The sequence below is a fragment of the Opisthocomus hoazin genome, chromosome 7 (genome assembly GCF_030867145.1).
Source record: "Opisthocomus hoazin isolate bOpiHoa1 chromosome 7, bOpiHoa1.hap1, whole genome shotgun sequence".
Lineage (NCBI taxonomy): Eukaryota > Metazoa > Chordata > Aves > Opisthocomiformes > Opisthocomidae > Opisthocomus > Opisthocomus hoazin.
The window spans coordinates 33,722,966-33,739,127 of NC_134420.1; the positions used below are offsets into that span (position 1 = coordinate 33,722,966).

At 45.7% G+C, this 16,162-nt stretch overlaps 1 protein-coding gene across 5 annotated transcripts in view; it reads left to right on the forward strand.

Annotated features, from left to right (window-relative positions):
• DPF3 (double PHD fingers 3) overlaps window positions 1-16,162 on the forward strand; it is a 191,656-nt gene that overhangs the window by 145,714 nt on the left and 29,780 nt on the right. For all 5 annotated transcript variants that reach the window (XR_012764520.1, XM_075426127.1, XM_075426129.1 and 2 more), the window contains 2 exons: window positions 13,798-13,910; window positions 15,230-15,311. Coding sequence is in view for 4 of the 5 variants with exons in the window: in XM_075426127.1 (XP_075282242.1) it covers window positions 13,798-13,910; window positions 15,230-15,311 (195 nt within the window). In the remaining variant the exon portion in view is untranslated. The remainder of the gene's footprint in view (window positions 1-13,797; window positions 13,911-15,229; window positions 15,312-16,162) is intronic.

Consider the following 16,162-nt stretch of genomic DNA (forward strand, 5'->3'; position numbering starts at 1 on the left):
ACACAACTACTTTTTCTTAGGGATTTCACGGGGGGCAAGTAATCTTCTTTTCCTGGAGGAAAAGGGAGGGTGTGTGATGACAGAACCTGAGGCCCTGGCCATTGCTGCTTTTGTTGTTCTTCTCCTGGCTCCTCTTGAGCTTTCTGCTGTGCTGCATAGAGCAGAGAGACCCAGAGGGAGGTTGGACCGAGGGCAAAGCTGAATGCTGAAAAGTCAAAGAAAGGACAGTTGAAGAAAGGACGGAAGGAAACTGCTTGTGGTGTCGGTGCACTTATCTCGTTCAATAGGTCATCTCCCATTCTAACTCAGTTGTCATTTCCATTGTCCCCAGTGTGATGGATGCAGAGAGCAGAGCTAGACATTTCTGCTAAGGTAACCAGGAGAGAAAGTATACGTTGAAATTGGCCTTTATGGATGTCTGTCAACACCCTGTTTAGATGAATGGGATCCTTCCCACCACAGCAGAGCTATTGTCACAGGCTGTCAGACTCCAGAGAACAACTCTGCATAAGTCTCATTAATTCAAATATTTTTGTGCCTTTCTTTTGGTTTTTGTTTTTCGTTGTTGTTGGCATTTTTTTTTTAAGCCATAGGCCTGGAAATAGAAAGGTTCTAGAGGAAAGTTTTAATTTTATAGAAATTATGTGAACAGAAAAAAGTACCACTGTTCCCTGAGCCCCAGAGCGGATTTAGATTGGCATACTGGCTAGGAAGGTATCTTATTTTCCTGTCTGGAGAAGCATTCTTGCTGCTGAGAGTCAGGCGTGACAGGAGGAGGGAGTAAAAATGTCTGCCAGTTTTGTGGCAGCTCCTGGGTGCCCCCAAAGCCAGGTTTCCCTGCGCTGAGACTTAGCTGAAGGCTGGCAAAGCTGAGGACTGGAATCCCAAGTTCTCTGGGTGGACTGAGAATGGCATCGGCTTCTTTGCTTTGACCTGAACTACAATATTGCACTGGCTTAAGATTTATTACAAACTTTTGCCTGGAATCAGGAAAAAAATTATGGTTAAATTTGCATCCTGGAGCTGTGAACCCTAGTTGTAATCAGATCCATCAGCCTACAGATGATGAAAAAAACCCATAACCCCTTCTCTATAAAACCAAGCTTTTAATGATCACGAGCAATGACATAAACTCCTCTGTACCCTGTCCCACCCCTACTGTTGAAGATGGCTGAGTAGGACCTCGACTACATAAAGCATACGTAGCAGAGCACATAAGCAGTGACTGCTCCCAGCTTTGGCTGGGCTTGTCCAAGTTGTGGCTTGATGTGTTTAAGATCTCCATTGTCCCTTGGAAATTATTGTAAAATTGTGTTTCCTTTGCTGCACCGTAGCTGGACATTCACCACAGTTTTGTTCTATTTTTTATTTTAATAACTTGAGATCTATCCATCTGTGGCATCTTAATTTCACCAGTATATTTTTTAAGACCTGACTGCATGTTTTTCTGTTTCAACAAATGCTCTCGCTGTCTGTGTTAGAAACTTTTACCATATCATCTGTTATTTGATGAAGTTTTGTCCTTGTAGCCTGTAATTCTTCATGATTCCATGGTGTGTGCACCGTGATGACAGAATGATGGCATTTACCTTTAAAAAAGCACAGATTTCTGGAGCACAGTGTTGTGGCTAATATTGCCATCCAGGATACAATTAGAAACGGTTTGTTTAATGTTGTTTAAGATAGCTGTGGTAGCTCCAAATGGTCTACAAACCAACTATGGCACTGCTGTGGAAAAGGCAATACACTTTGGACACAAGCTGCACAGTGGGCTGAAGCTCTTGGAGCTGCTGCTGCCCGCCTGAGAGAGGCAGCTGCTCTGGGGAGCTTGCAGAGGGGAACTCCTCCTTTGGGATCCCAGCTGATGGATGGTGCCTCTTGGGCAGGAACAGACGTAATCTCCCTTCAATGGCTTACACTTAGTGTTTTTTTTGGAGTGGAGTTTCATTTCTTGGTGCTGTTCATCTTCCATAACCAATTCTCGGTAAGACCTTCTAGATTATCTCTAGCTTTGCACAGGTGTTGAGAGATATTATTTCTTGAACTGAAGCTCCTTCTCATTATGTTCCTTCAGTCTTCGCTATTAGTGTCCTGGTGTCAGTGGCTTCACTGTGGACTGCAGGAAGAGAAGGAATGTGACCAAGTCTTTCAGATGCGGCCTTCTTTTTTGAAACAGATTAGAGATTTTGAATAATGCTGGAGACAGTTTTGTCAAGTGTTGCATAAGACTTAGCTTACTGATTTGGCTTTCTTTCATTAGCCAGCAACCATTAACTTCTTCATATGATGGTTTCAGGAGTCAGTATTGAGGCCAGCTCTCCCTGGTGAGAGGAAGCCATTGGATGGGAAATAGCTGGAAGCCGTGCTGTCAGTTAAGGGGTACTTTTATTTCAGTGTCCGATAGCCAGTGAGACATAGCTTTCAAGTTCATGTAGCACTTTGTACAGCGGAGTTTACATGGTGTGGTTTTAAGCCTGTGTTTGAGAAATTGTTTTTCCCCTGTTGGTATAAACCATAGTTGCTTCCTGTTGGTGCTCTGCCGGGAGTGGCTTAAATGTGCTAAACAACACTAAAGTCTTTCCAGCCTTTTCCTCAGGCTCAATAACTTGTTTTACAGTGCAGTGGATTCTGCAGTTGGATCTTGGCTCAGAAGTCTCATCCATTGCTGGGATATCTGGGCTTGGGCTTCTTAAAGAACAGGTCCTAGCTCTTCTTAGGTCTTTCCACACTGATTGTGTCTCTGAATCTGTCCATCAGCCTGGAGGCTTAGGAGAGTTTTTAACTATCCACAAACTCTCTCAGGGTTGAATTAGATTTCTGTTGTACTCTTCAGACATCCAGATGTCTGAAGCCATGTATTCCTTCACCTGGAGAAGAGGACTTTCCCTGGGTTAAGGAGCTTCATTTCCCTTGCAAGGCCAGGTCAGCCTCTTCATTAATTAGCTCTCCAAGACCCCTTCCTCACTTCCATTAAGGTTAAGATTTTACAAGTACTTAGTGGTCTAAAGGAAAAAAACGGAGAATAATTTCCTAAGGACATCTGCACCCGTTAGATTCCTCTGTGACTGTTTACATATTTATGGGTCTGGCATTACGTGAAGAAGAACTAGTCCCCATTAGACTTGGTGCAGCTATCACTGAGAATTGCCAGACATCTCTTGGGTGATGGGATCCCACCTGACTCAACAGCTGTTAAAGGTGAGACGATTGGGGATGCCCAGAACCTTGTCAGACCAGCCTGTAGGAGAGGACTTCCCAGCCTCTTTGCCATTAACAGAACCACTGAGCAACAGTCCCACTAGCCAATGTAGCAGCCAGCTAAGAGCAGGGTCAGCAGACTCACAGATCCCCGTAGTACTGTGGAAGATAATTTTCTGGCATTGAATACGATAATGTTCTACTTTTGTATAGGCTCTGTTAAGCAATTCCCTGGTGCTGAAAAGGAGCAGGACTAGTGGACTGTTTAATGAGGGTCATTTGTGTCCACTGCAGTGCAACTAGCTAATTTCTTGTTTAATCTGATGTGATATTTAGCGGCTATGAAGTATCGGTTGTGTAGGTTAAAGCACTGCGGCTCACATGTTAGAAGTTAAAGAGTGGCCTGCACTTTGACTTGGTTAATCTGGGGTGGAAGGTCTGGTGAGCTCTGAGAAAAAAAACCCATGGATTTTAATCTGGTGGTTTTCAGTGAAAAGCAACCAAGAAGATCCTACTGTTTTGATATCTCTGGCAGCATTTTGTTGGACAGTTACTCAGAAAGGCTGTTCAGATAACTGAAGCGAAAAATACCCTGTTGAGGAGAAAAGATTTTGGTTTGATTTGAAATGAAGCACGATCTCTTTTTCTCAATGAAACGAGCCTTTCCCTTCCTTTCCTGCTTCCAAGTGTGCACAGGCTTGAATGAAACTTTTCATTTGTGAGTATTTATCCCTCTCTTAAAAAAAATTCCATCAAGCCCACTTTCGAAGCAAGGTACTGCTCCAAAATGAAACTTCTTTTCTGTGAACCACTGGCATAAAATGCCTCACCCTTTCTGAAAAATCAGTCTCTCCCTCTGCTGCCTCTTAACCCTTTCTCCCCTCCTGCTTGCTTTTGAGTGAAACTAATTCATCCAAATTCACTCCTTCACTTAGATGTTTAGATCACCCTGAAATTGCATTTTTTAGAGACTAAACTGAGACATTTCACTCCCCCCTACTGAGCACGTACTGATGCTCTGCAGGGTGCAGTTGTAGCTCTTACTTCCCTCTAGATGTTGACGTTGCTGGGACTTTGATGGGAAAATGAAAACTGGCTGCCCTGTTGATGGAATCTCAATTGGCACTTAGAAATTCGCAACCAAACAGGGGATTTAATTAACGGAGAAGGGAAAAAAATCAGTAGATGATGGGCTTTTTCCAGCTTCTGGCACAGCATTGCAAACAATGGAGAGTGTGCGTGGAGAGCACTGCCCGTTCGGCAGCGGAAAGAGTTTCTTTAGGTTGACAAGGGACTGAAGTAGCTTGCTCCAAATTGGTTTTGTTTGTGTTTAGTTGAGTGAGTCAGTTCTACTTATGTCTGAATATACAGTCACATTAGCAACGGTGTAAATTATGCTTGCGTGGGAAAGTCAGACCTCTTGCATTTACAGCGCGTTCGCATGGGTTGTCAACTATTTACCCGTCATGTGCTGAATTGCTTTACCTGGATTACATGTGGTTACCTCATGTAACAGCAGTGAGGTCACTGCCTATGCAATGACATGGTGTCTTCTGCGTAGCTAAGTTTATTTAAAATTAAAATGATGACATTTAAATAATTTCTCCAGAGTTTGCCATTTGATTTGAAATTTCTGGAACCATGTTGGCAGGGAAGTAGTCTAGAGTTATTTCTTAATCTTTCTAGAAAGAAAGTTTGTCCCGAGATTAGTAATATACTCTCTCCTTTTTCCCTTTTCTGTTTCCTAATTCATCAGCCTGCCCCGTTTTCAGTTGACAGTTACTTTCACAGGATGGCTTTTTCCTGGCCCGTGGGTGAAATCACCTCTGAAGTTCTCCCCGGAGCCCTCGGTGCTTGAGGAGGACTGCAGCGGTGCAGAGGGCTTGTCTTGATGCCCTCCGAACTGACTGGGTGGACATGGCCTGTTCTTAGTGAACAGGTGCCCAGGTCACGAAGCATTGCCTCCATCATGCTCTCCCACCTCATCCCAGCGGAGAAGCCCCGGTCGGTCGGAGTGTCCCAGGGAAACGGTGTGTCCCATCCACTGCTGCCACCAGCTGGAGTTGGACACAGTTGTGTCAGCGTGGAAACGCTGGAGCCGGCCTTGGCGAGCACTGCCTTGACAACATGGGTACCCCGGGCAGCGCCGGGCATCCCTGCAGGCGTACTGCCGTCTGTCTGTCTGGGTTAGCGGGGCAGCTAACACTGGGAATACTGAGGAAGGACAAGGTGTTTGGACAGCAGGTATAAGTTCAAGCAGGTAGCAGAGTCCTTGTTCAGGTTAGAGGGAGGGGAGGAGGGGCAGCGCTGACATCTTGTTTTGTGGGGGGGTTTAACAAAGGTAACGCTCTCACGGAAGGCTATTCAGGCTGTCGTTTCCTTAGCATTTTAAATACCACCCCACTCCTCTTATTATAGCTAGGGATTTTGGCTCTCCCAAGGGGGAGGAGATGTTCTAAATGGGCTGCCAGGGAGGTGGATTTAATGCACTGGGAAGAACTGGCTTCACCAAGTTAAAAAGCAAAACAAAACCCAATCCTCCATTCCTATTTTTAGTGTTTATGACCAAGTATTTTTGCTTGGTTGCTCATTTTGAAAGGGTTTAGTGAGCCTGCCAGTTGATTGAAAGCTCTGTGGTGTGTGAGCTGGCCTGGCTGGGGAGCCTGCAGTGCATAGCGACGAGGTCGGAGCTGTGCCGGAGGTTTTTTTCCACTGCAGTTTGTTGAAGGGTAACAAAAATGTCCCCTGGGCAAAGGGGATGTTAGCTTTCCAGGTTGCGGTGATTCATCTTGTCTGGATAAGCAGCCTTCCTCCCACTCCCGCGTTTTGATCTCCATCTACCTCACCCCTACTCTACTGTGCAACCAAGTGCAAAGCCTGCCCTGCGCTGGCGGGCGGTGTTGCTGGGGGGGCCTCACGCAGCGACCCGCCCGCGAGGGGGTACCTGCTGGGCAGCATTAGCATCCCCTGCCCGGCCTCCTGCCCAGTTCGCGCTCTGTAAATGTGTTTATTCTCGTTATTAGGAGCTGTGTCCCTGGCATATGGAGTCCGTGCGGTGCCTGCAGGCAGGTTTCCTTCCTGTTGGTGTTGGTAAGCAGCCCAAGTGCCTCCTGGCAATTAGCAGATCGTTACCCATAATGCGGCGCGCAGCGATGCAGCCTGGTGGGTTTTCTGGAGGTCACTCTGACCTAAATCACCCCCAGCAATTGTACAGCGCTGGCATGACTTACCAGTGCATTAACAAGCTGATGCTTCAGCGCGAGGTTATTTGAGTGCTTCCACATTATTTTTCTTCGGCAAGAAATCGCCATTTTGTCTAGCGGCCACCAGTGGCTAAGAGGGGCTGGTCTGGCAGAGAAGGGAGCAGGGTGCTGGCTGGTTTTGAGATGGGGCGTTGTGGGCTTGTGGCATTTCCTGTGACTTCAAGGTTGGGGGCCGTTTCTGATCTCCCGGGTTGCAAACGCGCAGAGCCCGGTTTGCCGCCTCGCTTCTGCGTGGTGGCAGCGTCGCTGCGGTGAGCAGAGCAGCGCGTGCCAGGTGAGCGCCCGCGTCCCCGCTGCTCGGCCTCGGAGGGCAGGACAGAGGAGCAAGACTCTGCCCCCCACCTGCCGCAGCCCAGACCCGCGGACAATGTGAAATGGAGGTGCAGGTTTCAGCCTGTGCCAGGCGGTTTTGGAGGGGCAGGTGTGTCTGGCCGGGGGGACCCCACGTGGCAGCGGGCACCCTGGCAGGGCTTGTCCTGCCTCTGACAAACCTGAGCCCAGAGCAAAGGGCCTGGCTGCAGCACCACCAGCCCGAGTCAGGGTGTTCTCACAGGGCAGTGGTTTGTATATGCCAGAGTTAATTGTTGGCGGTTTTTAGAGGCTTTTAAAGTCTGTAACTTCGGTTTTTCATTTCTCCCTGTTAAGATATGTATGGCTGGACCGTGCGTGCTGAGGAATGGGGGCTACGCAGGGAAAGGCACACGCAAACCTGTCGCAGTAAAACTGTTTTAAAACATTTCTCTAGTAGTGTTCCTGTAAGACTTGTGGTATCTGCTGCCAAGGGAATGGTGCATGTGGAGACAGTGATTTGACTGACAGGCCATTAAGATGCCCAGAATAACTTGCTCCTGGCTTCCCTCTTTGCGTGCTCTGGAGGTCACCCCAAATCCCACCCAGCTCCTCCAGCTGCCCCGTGCCAGACAGAGTTACTCTGCCTTGTCTGCAGCTGGTGTCTGGGTGCGCGGGAGTCTGTTTGTGCACAGATCCTTCATTTTGTTTCTGTACATGCGCGGCCTTTGAGCCAAGCTTTGCTCTCGATGTACCATCGGTAGCCCAGGCTCTTTGTCCTAGCTGACGCTCTTGATGCTTGAAAACGTTTCTGAGGAAATTATGCAGTGTTGTAGAGTCAAAGCGGGGAGCTTGAAGAGCTGGTGGGTGGACTTTCTTCAGGCAACAAAATTTTCGGGGCAGTGCCTCGAGACGAGGGGTGTTTCAGTAGGAGCTCACTCCCCCCTGTGCCCTTTGGTGTTTGCATGGGTAAAGCAACAGCAAGGTAGTGCAGGAGAGAGCGAGCCGCCAGTGCCGCCTTCCACACACCGCCATTTTACAACTTCCTTGAGATCTCTAGTGTTAATTGCTTTCAAACACAGGTCTGTCCTGCTTTCGGTTCCCATTGACTCCAATTACACCTGCCTAACCGCGACTGGGACTGAGCCACTATCTTTTGCACAGGGGTTTTATGTGTCCCTTGGGTGAGCAATTAAAGGAGGGGTCTCTTCTAGTTTTGCCGAACCTTCAAGCAATTGCTTGTAATTTATGTCTCTTTTCCCACTGGAACTGGCAGTGCCGAGAAGGAAACCACCACCTCCAGAGTGCAGCTGGCTGCCAGTGCTGGGTGCTGATGCAGCAGAGTGCCCCTTCCCTCTCTGCGGGCTCGGTTTAAGCTCTGTCCATGCCGGCCAGAACTGCTACAGGGCCAGGAAATGAAATAATAGGAACTATAAGCTCTGCTACAGCTGAATGGTTTCAGAACTTCATTAATTATTAAAAGCGTTAATTCTTCCACAATTACTGGCATATTGCGGCATATTAGATTAGAGGAAAGTTGGTCTCTGACCAAATCAGGCTGACCAGCCTATTCACTGAGGCGCCCGAGTCCTGTTAGACTCCCTTCTGTAGCAGAGCTGGAACACGGTGCCTCGGACACCGGGAGGAACAGCCAGGGTGTCTTATTTCCATCGGAACATAGAAATTCACGGTGGTAATATTTCCTCTCCTCCTCTTCTGCCTGATGGTAGTAAAACCCAATGGTGCCTACAAGAGAGATTTCATTTTTTGTTTGTTTGTTTATTTTTCTTAAGAAACTGGGTTCAGCGAGGCTCTGTGTCGAAGAGGGTGAGACAAGAGCTCTTCACCTGCAGCCTCTGGCACATACTTCTGGCCTGGCCACAGGGAAAGCTGTTACATTTTTTCTGTTATGAAATACTCATGCTTCCCTGTATCAGAGGTTCTGTGGCAGGTGGTGCCTTGGATCCTGACCCCACAAACACTTTTGCAGGTTTCTGTTTATGAGTAGCTCCACTTGAGTGGGCAAGCATACGTCCCTGCATCAGTGTTGCAAGATGGGAAGGGCCAGGAAAATGCCCAGAGCTCCCCATCCTCGTCCCATAGAAATGGTTGGTCTTTTCCTGAGAGTTGCAGCTCCTGGAGCCCTGGGATTCTGGCAGAGCCAGGCTTTTTGGTGTGCTTGAATGGTTTGGGTTTTTAAGGGCCCTTTCTAATCTGTCTGTTGTTCACACTACGTATCTGTAAACATGCCTTCAGAGATGGAGAAATGTGGGCTAAATTTTTATATTTTAATAATAAAATCATATCCCTTATTAGAATTACAAGTTACTTTTCCCTTCTTTTGTACAAATAATGCTAATAGTTCTGTCTAATAGTGGCAGTGGTCACAGCAATCCTTATTCAGTCTTAGCAGGAGGAAATTTTGCAGTTTCTTTGCATGTAAAACTTCCATTATTTGGACAGGATTCCTGTGACATAGGTCATTATGTCTGTAATATGTATTTATAGTTGTTTAAAGACCTGAATAGTTTATGGAATATATTCTGATGCAATATAGCCAGGAGCCCTGTGGGTTTTCGCTATGCTATTGATTAAAAAGCACACCACTACACAGTGAAGACAAGGGAAAGAATTGGAAACCGGGTAAAAATTCCTTTCACTCCATGTAAATAATTTCACATTTGTTTTAAAAAAGGAGTCTCTGCTTATTTTTTTCCTCAAGATAATCTCTGCCTTTGTTTGAAAAAGGTTATTGATTGGATTGTTAACTTAAATAGTCTGTGGCGGGTGTGACAGAGCACATGGCTGCAATTAATCTTGCGATGCAGAATCCATTATTGAAGAAGCACTAATGAGCTGTTCTAAGGCCTTCACTGGTCACAGGGTGCCTGGGAGCAGCAGATTGCTCCTGCCCCTTAAGGTTGGTTTTGGTCTTTAGTGTTATACAGCCAGGGCAAGCAGAAGAGAATTTTAGGTTTAATTTTTTTTAGGGTATTTATGTTAAAATTCTCCTTACCGCCAACCTGCAATTACACTAGGTGGGGAATACAAGAAATCATCTCTGGATGTGCTCGCCCCTCACTCCTCCGGCCAGATGGCTGGTGGACATATAGTGCACAATTAAAGCCAGTGGCATGTGTAACACCGGTGTCACTGTATAATGCAGTCTCAGTCGCAGGGTTCAGATCCAGAGGAGGGTTTTGACAAAGATGAGGAAGCTTTCAGGCCTGATCTATACTTTAAAATATTGCTTTAAGACAAAAGGATGAGCTGTTGGCAACCTTCTCACTGTGAGTTTTATTGTCTATGTTGTTTATAGCTATTGCAGCGTAGCAAAAGTTTGGGTAGAGAATAGTTATGGTAGATGAGAAACTGTCGATGTTAACATATCACATGCTCCTTCAACACAACTGCTCCCGGGGTGTATTTTAGCGGTCTGTCTATTGACTTCGGTGACACCATAAATATGTGTTACTTCTTCTCCCCGTTAGATCTGCGGAGCTGATACAGACATGTGAGAGTGATCCAGGGTTTGCCAGGGCTGAGCTAGCACCTGAATTATTCACTGAGTTCCAGCTGCAGACTTTTTGCTGCACACCTTTGCCGTAGCAAATGCCGTTTATCACAAGATTAGTGAAATGAGACTGTTTCTTCATCTTGACCAGATAACTGATGAAATTCAGCAAGAAATACATTTCCAGCTTTCTGGCTTGTGCGCTACCACACTGCCTGTAACTTGAACCACGTTTTGGAATGCTTCTTGTGTAAAGCAAAATTGTTTGTGACCTGAGCTAGACTTTTTTTTTTTTTTTTTAAAAAGGGAATTTTAATATACCTCTAGTACTCTGCCATGTGCAGCTACAGGGCTTTGTCTGCAGGTATTCTGTCACAAAGGGAATGCCAAGAAATGCTGTGATGTGGAGCAGGGATGATGTTCACTAACACCACTCCAGGAAGTCCTGGACGTGTGAATTTTCTCATAGGTCATGAAAAACACTGGGTTTTGAACCAAAGTAGCAGGAAAATAGAGAGCTTGTGAAGAAGGAGAGCAGGGAGGGCAGGAAAAACAATTTTAATGTTTTGAGTATCTACTGACATGCTTGCCGTACGCTACAGGGCCTTATCAGGCTGCTGGCAGAAGTAAAAATAGTCTTTCCAACGACATTATGTTGGGGTCATGGTACCACAAGGCACATTGATAATGTGAAAGAGGATCTGACTTGGAGGCTGAAGAAAGACATGTCCATGAGGAATTCTTTTTCCCTTAGATATGTCATAAGCCCTGGGCTAACAGAGAGTAATCTGTGGCTCTGCAGACATGGCTGTGGGCATTTGCTGGACACTTTCATAGACATAACTTTTAGAGAGACAGCCCAATGGAGTGAATAAATTGGTATTTTTTTGCAATAGAGCCTTCCATTGCTACTAAAATAAAGCCACCATAGCCCTCACTCCACTACTAATATTTTCTAAGTGAGTCTCAGCCCACAAGAGATTGTTTCTTTGAGGCTTGTGGTGGGTGTAGTTCTTAAGAAGGGCTCTGAAAAGAGGATGGATCACTTCAAGGATGAAGCACCATTGATACAAAATGCAGCACAGAAAACCTGCAGAGGTGTTCTTGAGGTAAATGAGGAACGAGACAGTCAAGACTGATAGCTGGAAGAGAGCAGGAATTGCTGTGGAGGAACAGAGATAAAGTAGTGAACAAAACCTGACCTTCGTGTCATTTGAGAAAGGGAGAGTCTCTAGCTGGAGTCTCTAAAATGAGCAATGTGTGTACGCAGGCAAGTGAGTACATGAATGTGTGTATGCATTTAGCTGTGATTTATCTCTGTAAGTTTGATTCCATTCTTTCTGTTCCTTTTCAAATGTGACTGAAGCTATTTAACTCTCTGATTAACTCACCTCCCTGTATGAGTTGCTTTCTGTGATGTATTCCAGCACTGTACAACCTTTCTGGAAGCCGATTTGCTGCTGTTGGGATGAATTCCTCCCCGATGTGTAGTGTGGCACATTTGTTCTATTTACTGGTGTTGGAATGAAGTTCTGTGTTTGCTGTAAATCAGATCTGGAGGAACATTTCAGTGTCATGCCAGGTTCTGCTAGTTTGGTAGTATCAGCAATTATATGAGGTCCTCTCAGCAAGAAATGGTATCATGTTGCAAAACCTCCTTCTGCACTGTTGCAGTTTCAAGGTCCCCAGAACTTTAGTTTGGACTTGGTCCACTGTAAATTTCAGTAAAATCAGACTCTTGTTTTGTGCTGACATTTCAAGGACTCCAAAACCCAGTGATCTTCTTAGCCCATCTGAGTTCATCAGTACTGTCAAAACACTTCTTTATTCAAAGGCTTAAGAGTGATATGACCAATGTCATTGATCCCTCCTTCCTTAAATATCTCCTCTATTTTCTATTCAATTTCCTTAATAACTTATGTACACACATTTCTTTGCTGGACAGGCTTAGTTTTTGTACCATTACTGTGCAAATATAACTGGAAAAACAAAATCCTTATTACACCATTTGGTGGTATCATGGGCACATAAAGGAAAGATATTCCTTACAGAATTATTGCCTTACCCAGCAGTTCTCCGCAACTGTTTGTTTGACCAGCTAGAAAACATAGAAGCTTCTTGTAGGGTGGTGATGGGTGATGCGATGATGCAGCAAAATACTGCTGATAGGTCTCGTAATGACGATAGCGCATCTGTACCCACATCTACTGTAGGCGTGCCTTTTTTGCTTATTGGAGAAGCAGCCTTTCTTTCTCCACTATTAAAAAGACATTTAGACTGGTGGATGTGAAAGAGATTTTTTCTACCCATTGGCTGTAGTCTAAGAACAGCGGATCGGCTAGAGGTGAACCCCCCCCACGCACCTGATGGTGTAGGGTTCTAGAAGGAGCATGTGGTGGTGCTGGATGCACATACCTGTATTTCTCGGTTTTCTATAGATGAGCAATTGGCTATCCCCGTCCTGTACCCCTTGCCCCCGACTATGCACGGTGTTAATGCTTACGTGTGGCAGAGAGGGATGCTAAACACGGGGCTTTCAAAGAAAGCAAGTGATAGATTATTGCAGGTGACTTAGGGACTGCCTCATCCTGGCAGGGGTGGTTTGGGAGTAGAGTACTTTATTTCAGCGGTATATTTTTCTTGTTTTGTTTTGCAGAAGGAACACTGATCCTACCTTTGGTTTGTTTGTTTGTTTGTATTTTCCCCTCCAGAAAGCTCATTGCTGACCCTGCTACTGTGATACCGCTGTTTTGCAAAGCTGGAGTCAACACGCATGTAGGGGTGGGGGTTGTAACTCTGGTAGTTTGTCCTCCCTGATTAGATGTGACTGTTCTGCTAGCTTTCCCTTCTTTATCCCTTTCATTTAGTGCGTTGTGGGAGTTGGCTTGGGTTTTTTTCCTTTCAGTTTCTTGTTTTGAACCTGGAAGTTTAGCTGTGCAATTTGGTTTCTTCTGTGCCAACCAACTTTAGTGGCAGAGCTCTTAAAAAAATTAAAAAGCTGTATCCCTCCATCCTGTCTCGCTTTTTCTCTGTACATTACTGCTTCCATTTAAGCAAAGTTTGCAGAATTGCTCCACCGATTTGGACAGCGGGAAGAGAAGCTCTGAAACGGAGAATAACCTCATTTCCACCAGGTCCTTCAGTCCGGTCGAAACAACGCTAGTTGAAACTGTAGTTCAATTTCTGTTAAGACGGATGGGCTCTCTCTGAAATTGGGTTTGTTTCTGATTTCATCCTTTCTCTTGTTTTCATTCAAAAAAAAGCCCCAGAAAAAACAAACCCAAAGCCAAACCATTTTTAAGAGCTCTGAATAAAACTGCTTTCCAATGGGGAATGGGTGGGGATGACTCTGACGTTCTCTTGTGCCCGGCAGCAAAAGGGTTAATGCCTGCTTTCCTCTTTGATATCTGTTAGTTGCAGCCCATGTTGTGATCAGTCCATGTCCATGTGCGTTTTGTTCCCAAATTTAATACCAGTTAATTAACCAGCAGTAAGTGAGCCTTAACAGTGACAGTTGTTTTCGATCTTCCTCAGGACACCCGACCTGCCTGCAGTTCACCACAAACATGACTGAGGCGGTTAAAACCTATCAGTGGCAGTGCATTGAGTGCAAATCCTGCAGCCTTTGTGGGACCTCTGAGAATGATGTGAGTTCCTTTACCTTTTCATGCAAATAAGCATCACAGCTAGCTCCTGTCATGGCTGCCCTTGAGGAGCACGTGGCAACGGTGTGGGTCGTGGCTTTACTGCTGCTTCCATACATCTCCGTGGAGGAGCCGCTCCTGAGAGAGGGGCTTCTCCCCAGTGCCCCCATTCAGCCAGCGGTCTCTGCTGAAATTACGACGGATATTGTACAGGGCCACTGAAGATGGCAATACTTGTGGTTTGTACGCTTTTTCAACTGAAATTATCTGGAGGCCATAAACTCATATCACAGGGAGCTGCAAGAGAGTAGTATTTTCAATATGGCAGTCAGAGGTAGATGTGAATGGGTGATAACCCCAGAGATGGCAGGTATGTTTCTTCTGTCCTTGATTTTGCTTACTTTCTTGGCAAGATTTTTTAATCTTAATTACAAGACTTGGGAAACATGAAAGCATTTGAACTGGGATGGCTAGGCCTCTCTCTAGTCACCTAATCACCTGTCCCAGTCATTTCCAAACTATGATCCAGAGCCTGCAGCTGAACAGTGTCCTCTCTGTGGGACTTTCAGTTAAAATGTGATGCTAAGGGTCCTTGGGAGTCTGTGAGAAACTTGGAGAATTGACAGTGGCTGGAGAACTTTGGGGGCAGTTAGCTAACACTGTATTCCCTATAGCAGAGTAAATTTGAAGCCTGAGATTTCGTTTTACTTTAGCAGTAAATAAGGAAATCTGAAAACAGGGAGCTGTTCTGTGTTAGGAATCACGGGGTACTTCAAAGCAGGTTTTTTCCCCCCCAAATATGTGAAAGAGCTGCAGACCACATGGTGGGATCGGGTCACTTCCATCTGTTTCACGGAGCATTTACACAGCTGAGATTTGGAGAACTGGTTAAGTCCAGACTTTTGACGAGAAAGGTTTCCCCTGAAGGAATGAGATCCAGCACCTGGTCACGCTGGAGCTCAGCAAAGCCTGTCCTCTTCTCTCAGTACAGCATATCCCCGGCCTAGCAGCTCTCACTCCTGCATCACGAGGTCACCTTGGAGAGGAAGTCTTCCATATCTCATGCAGATTTTCCAGTTAGAAACTGAACAGCGTTTGTGATGAGAAGGGTGGTGGTTGATCTTGGGTGCACAAACGTGATGCCTTTTACATTCCCAGGAGTCCCTTAGTCTCTATGTTGCAGCTCTGCATTCCTATCTGAGCACTGCTGGTTACCATGCTTATATTTTCATCTTGGCAAGAGACTAATTTACATAATTTTCTCTCTTCTCCTCTCCTTCTCTCTCTGTTTCCCTACTGTCTCCCCAACAACCCTGCCTCAGGACCAGCTGCTCTTCTGTGATGACTGTGACCGTGGCTATCACATGTATTGCTTGAATCCACCAGTCTTTGAGCCCCCAGAAGGTAACATATGTTGGAAGTCTGCTTTGAAAATCACAATAAAGTCCTTGTGGAGAAGGGAAGAATTTCAGAAAGGTGGCCTGGGCCATGCAGGGTTAAGGAAGCAGTATCAAAGCAGAGGCAGGTAGCACTGGAAGGAAAGAAAATTAACAAAGGCGGAGGTCTAGTGTGATCTGAGATGTCCTGTTCAATCATGCCTGGTCTCTACCCCTCTTCCAGGACATGGCTCTTTTGTGGGTCATGGGTACCTTTGGATGTCCCAGATGGCACTGGACACCTCAGTTTCATCAACTGAATTGAGCTCCTGTGAACTGTGACTTCGGACTTCCTAAGAAGTCAAAGTCCCAGAGAGAAAGCCCCAGACGGGGAGGTCCTCTCTGGAATAGCTGAGACTCTGTTGTCAGGAGACTGGATTAAGAGGAATGACCTTCCTTGCTCTCTGGTCTGTCTGTGCCTTGCAAGGGTGAGAGTTTTACGATCTGTATTACATTTGGTATGTAGTTATGTCCTCTGTAAGTGAGTCAATCTGATTATACTACAACTGGTTGTAGTTTGTCACTTGGTTGTGGAGCAGGGGAACTAGTCCTTTACCGTTATTGATTCTCTGGCTAAAATCTGCAGAAAGCAGTAGAATTGGAGAAGGAGACATGCAAGTGCGAATGACTGCAGTTTACATGAGGTGTGAGACAATAATTACAAATCAATCACGCATTCAGGAGCTAAATGTTTTCTACTTTGATAAAGAGGGAACTAAATCAGGAGGGGAAAATTCTGACATGCAGCTAACAATTAGCTAAAGGTTTCTGTCTGACTGGAAAGTGGTGTGTTGAATATATGAAAATACAAAACACCTA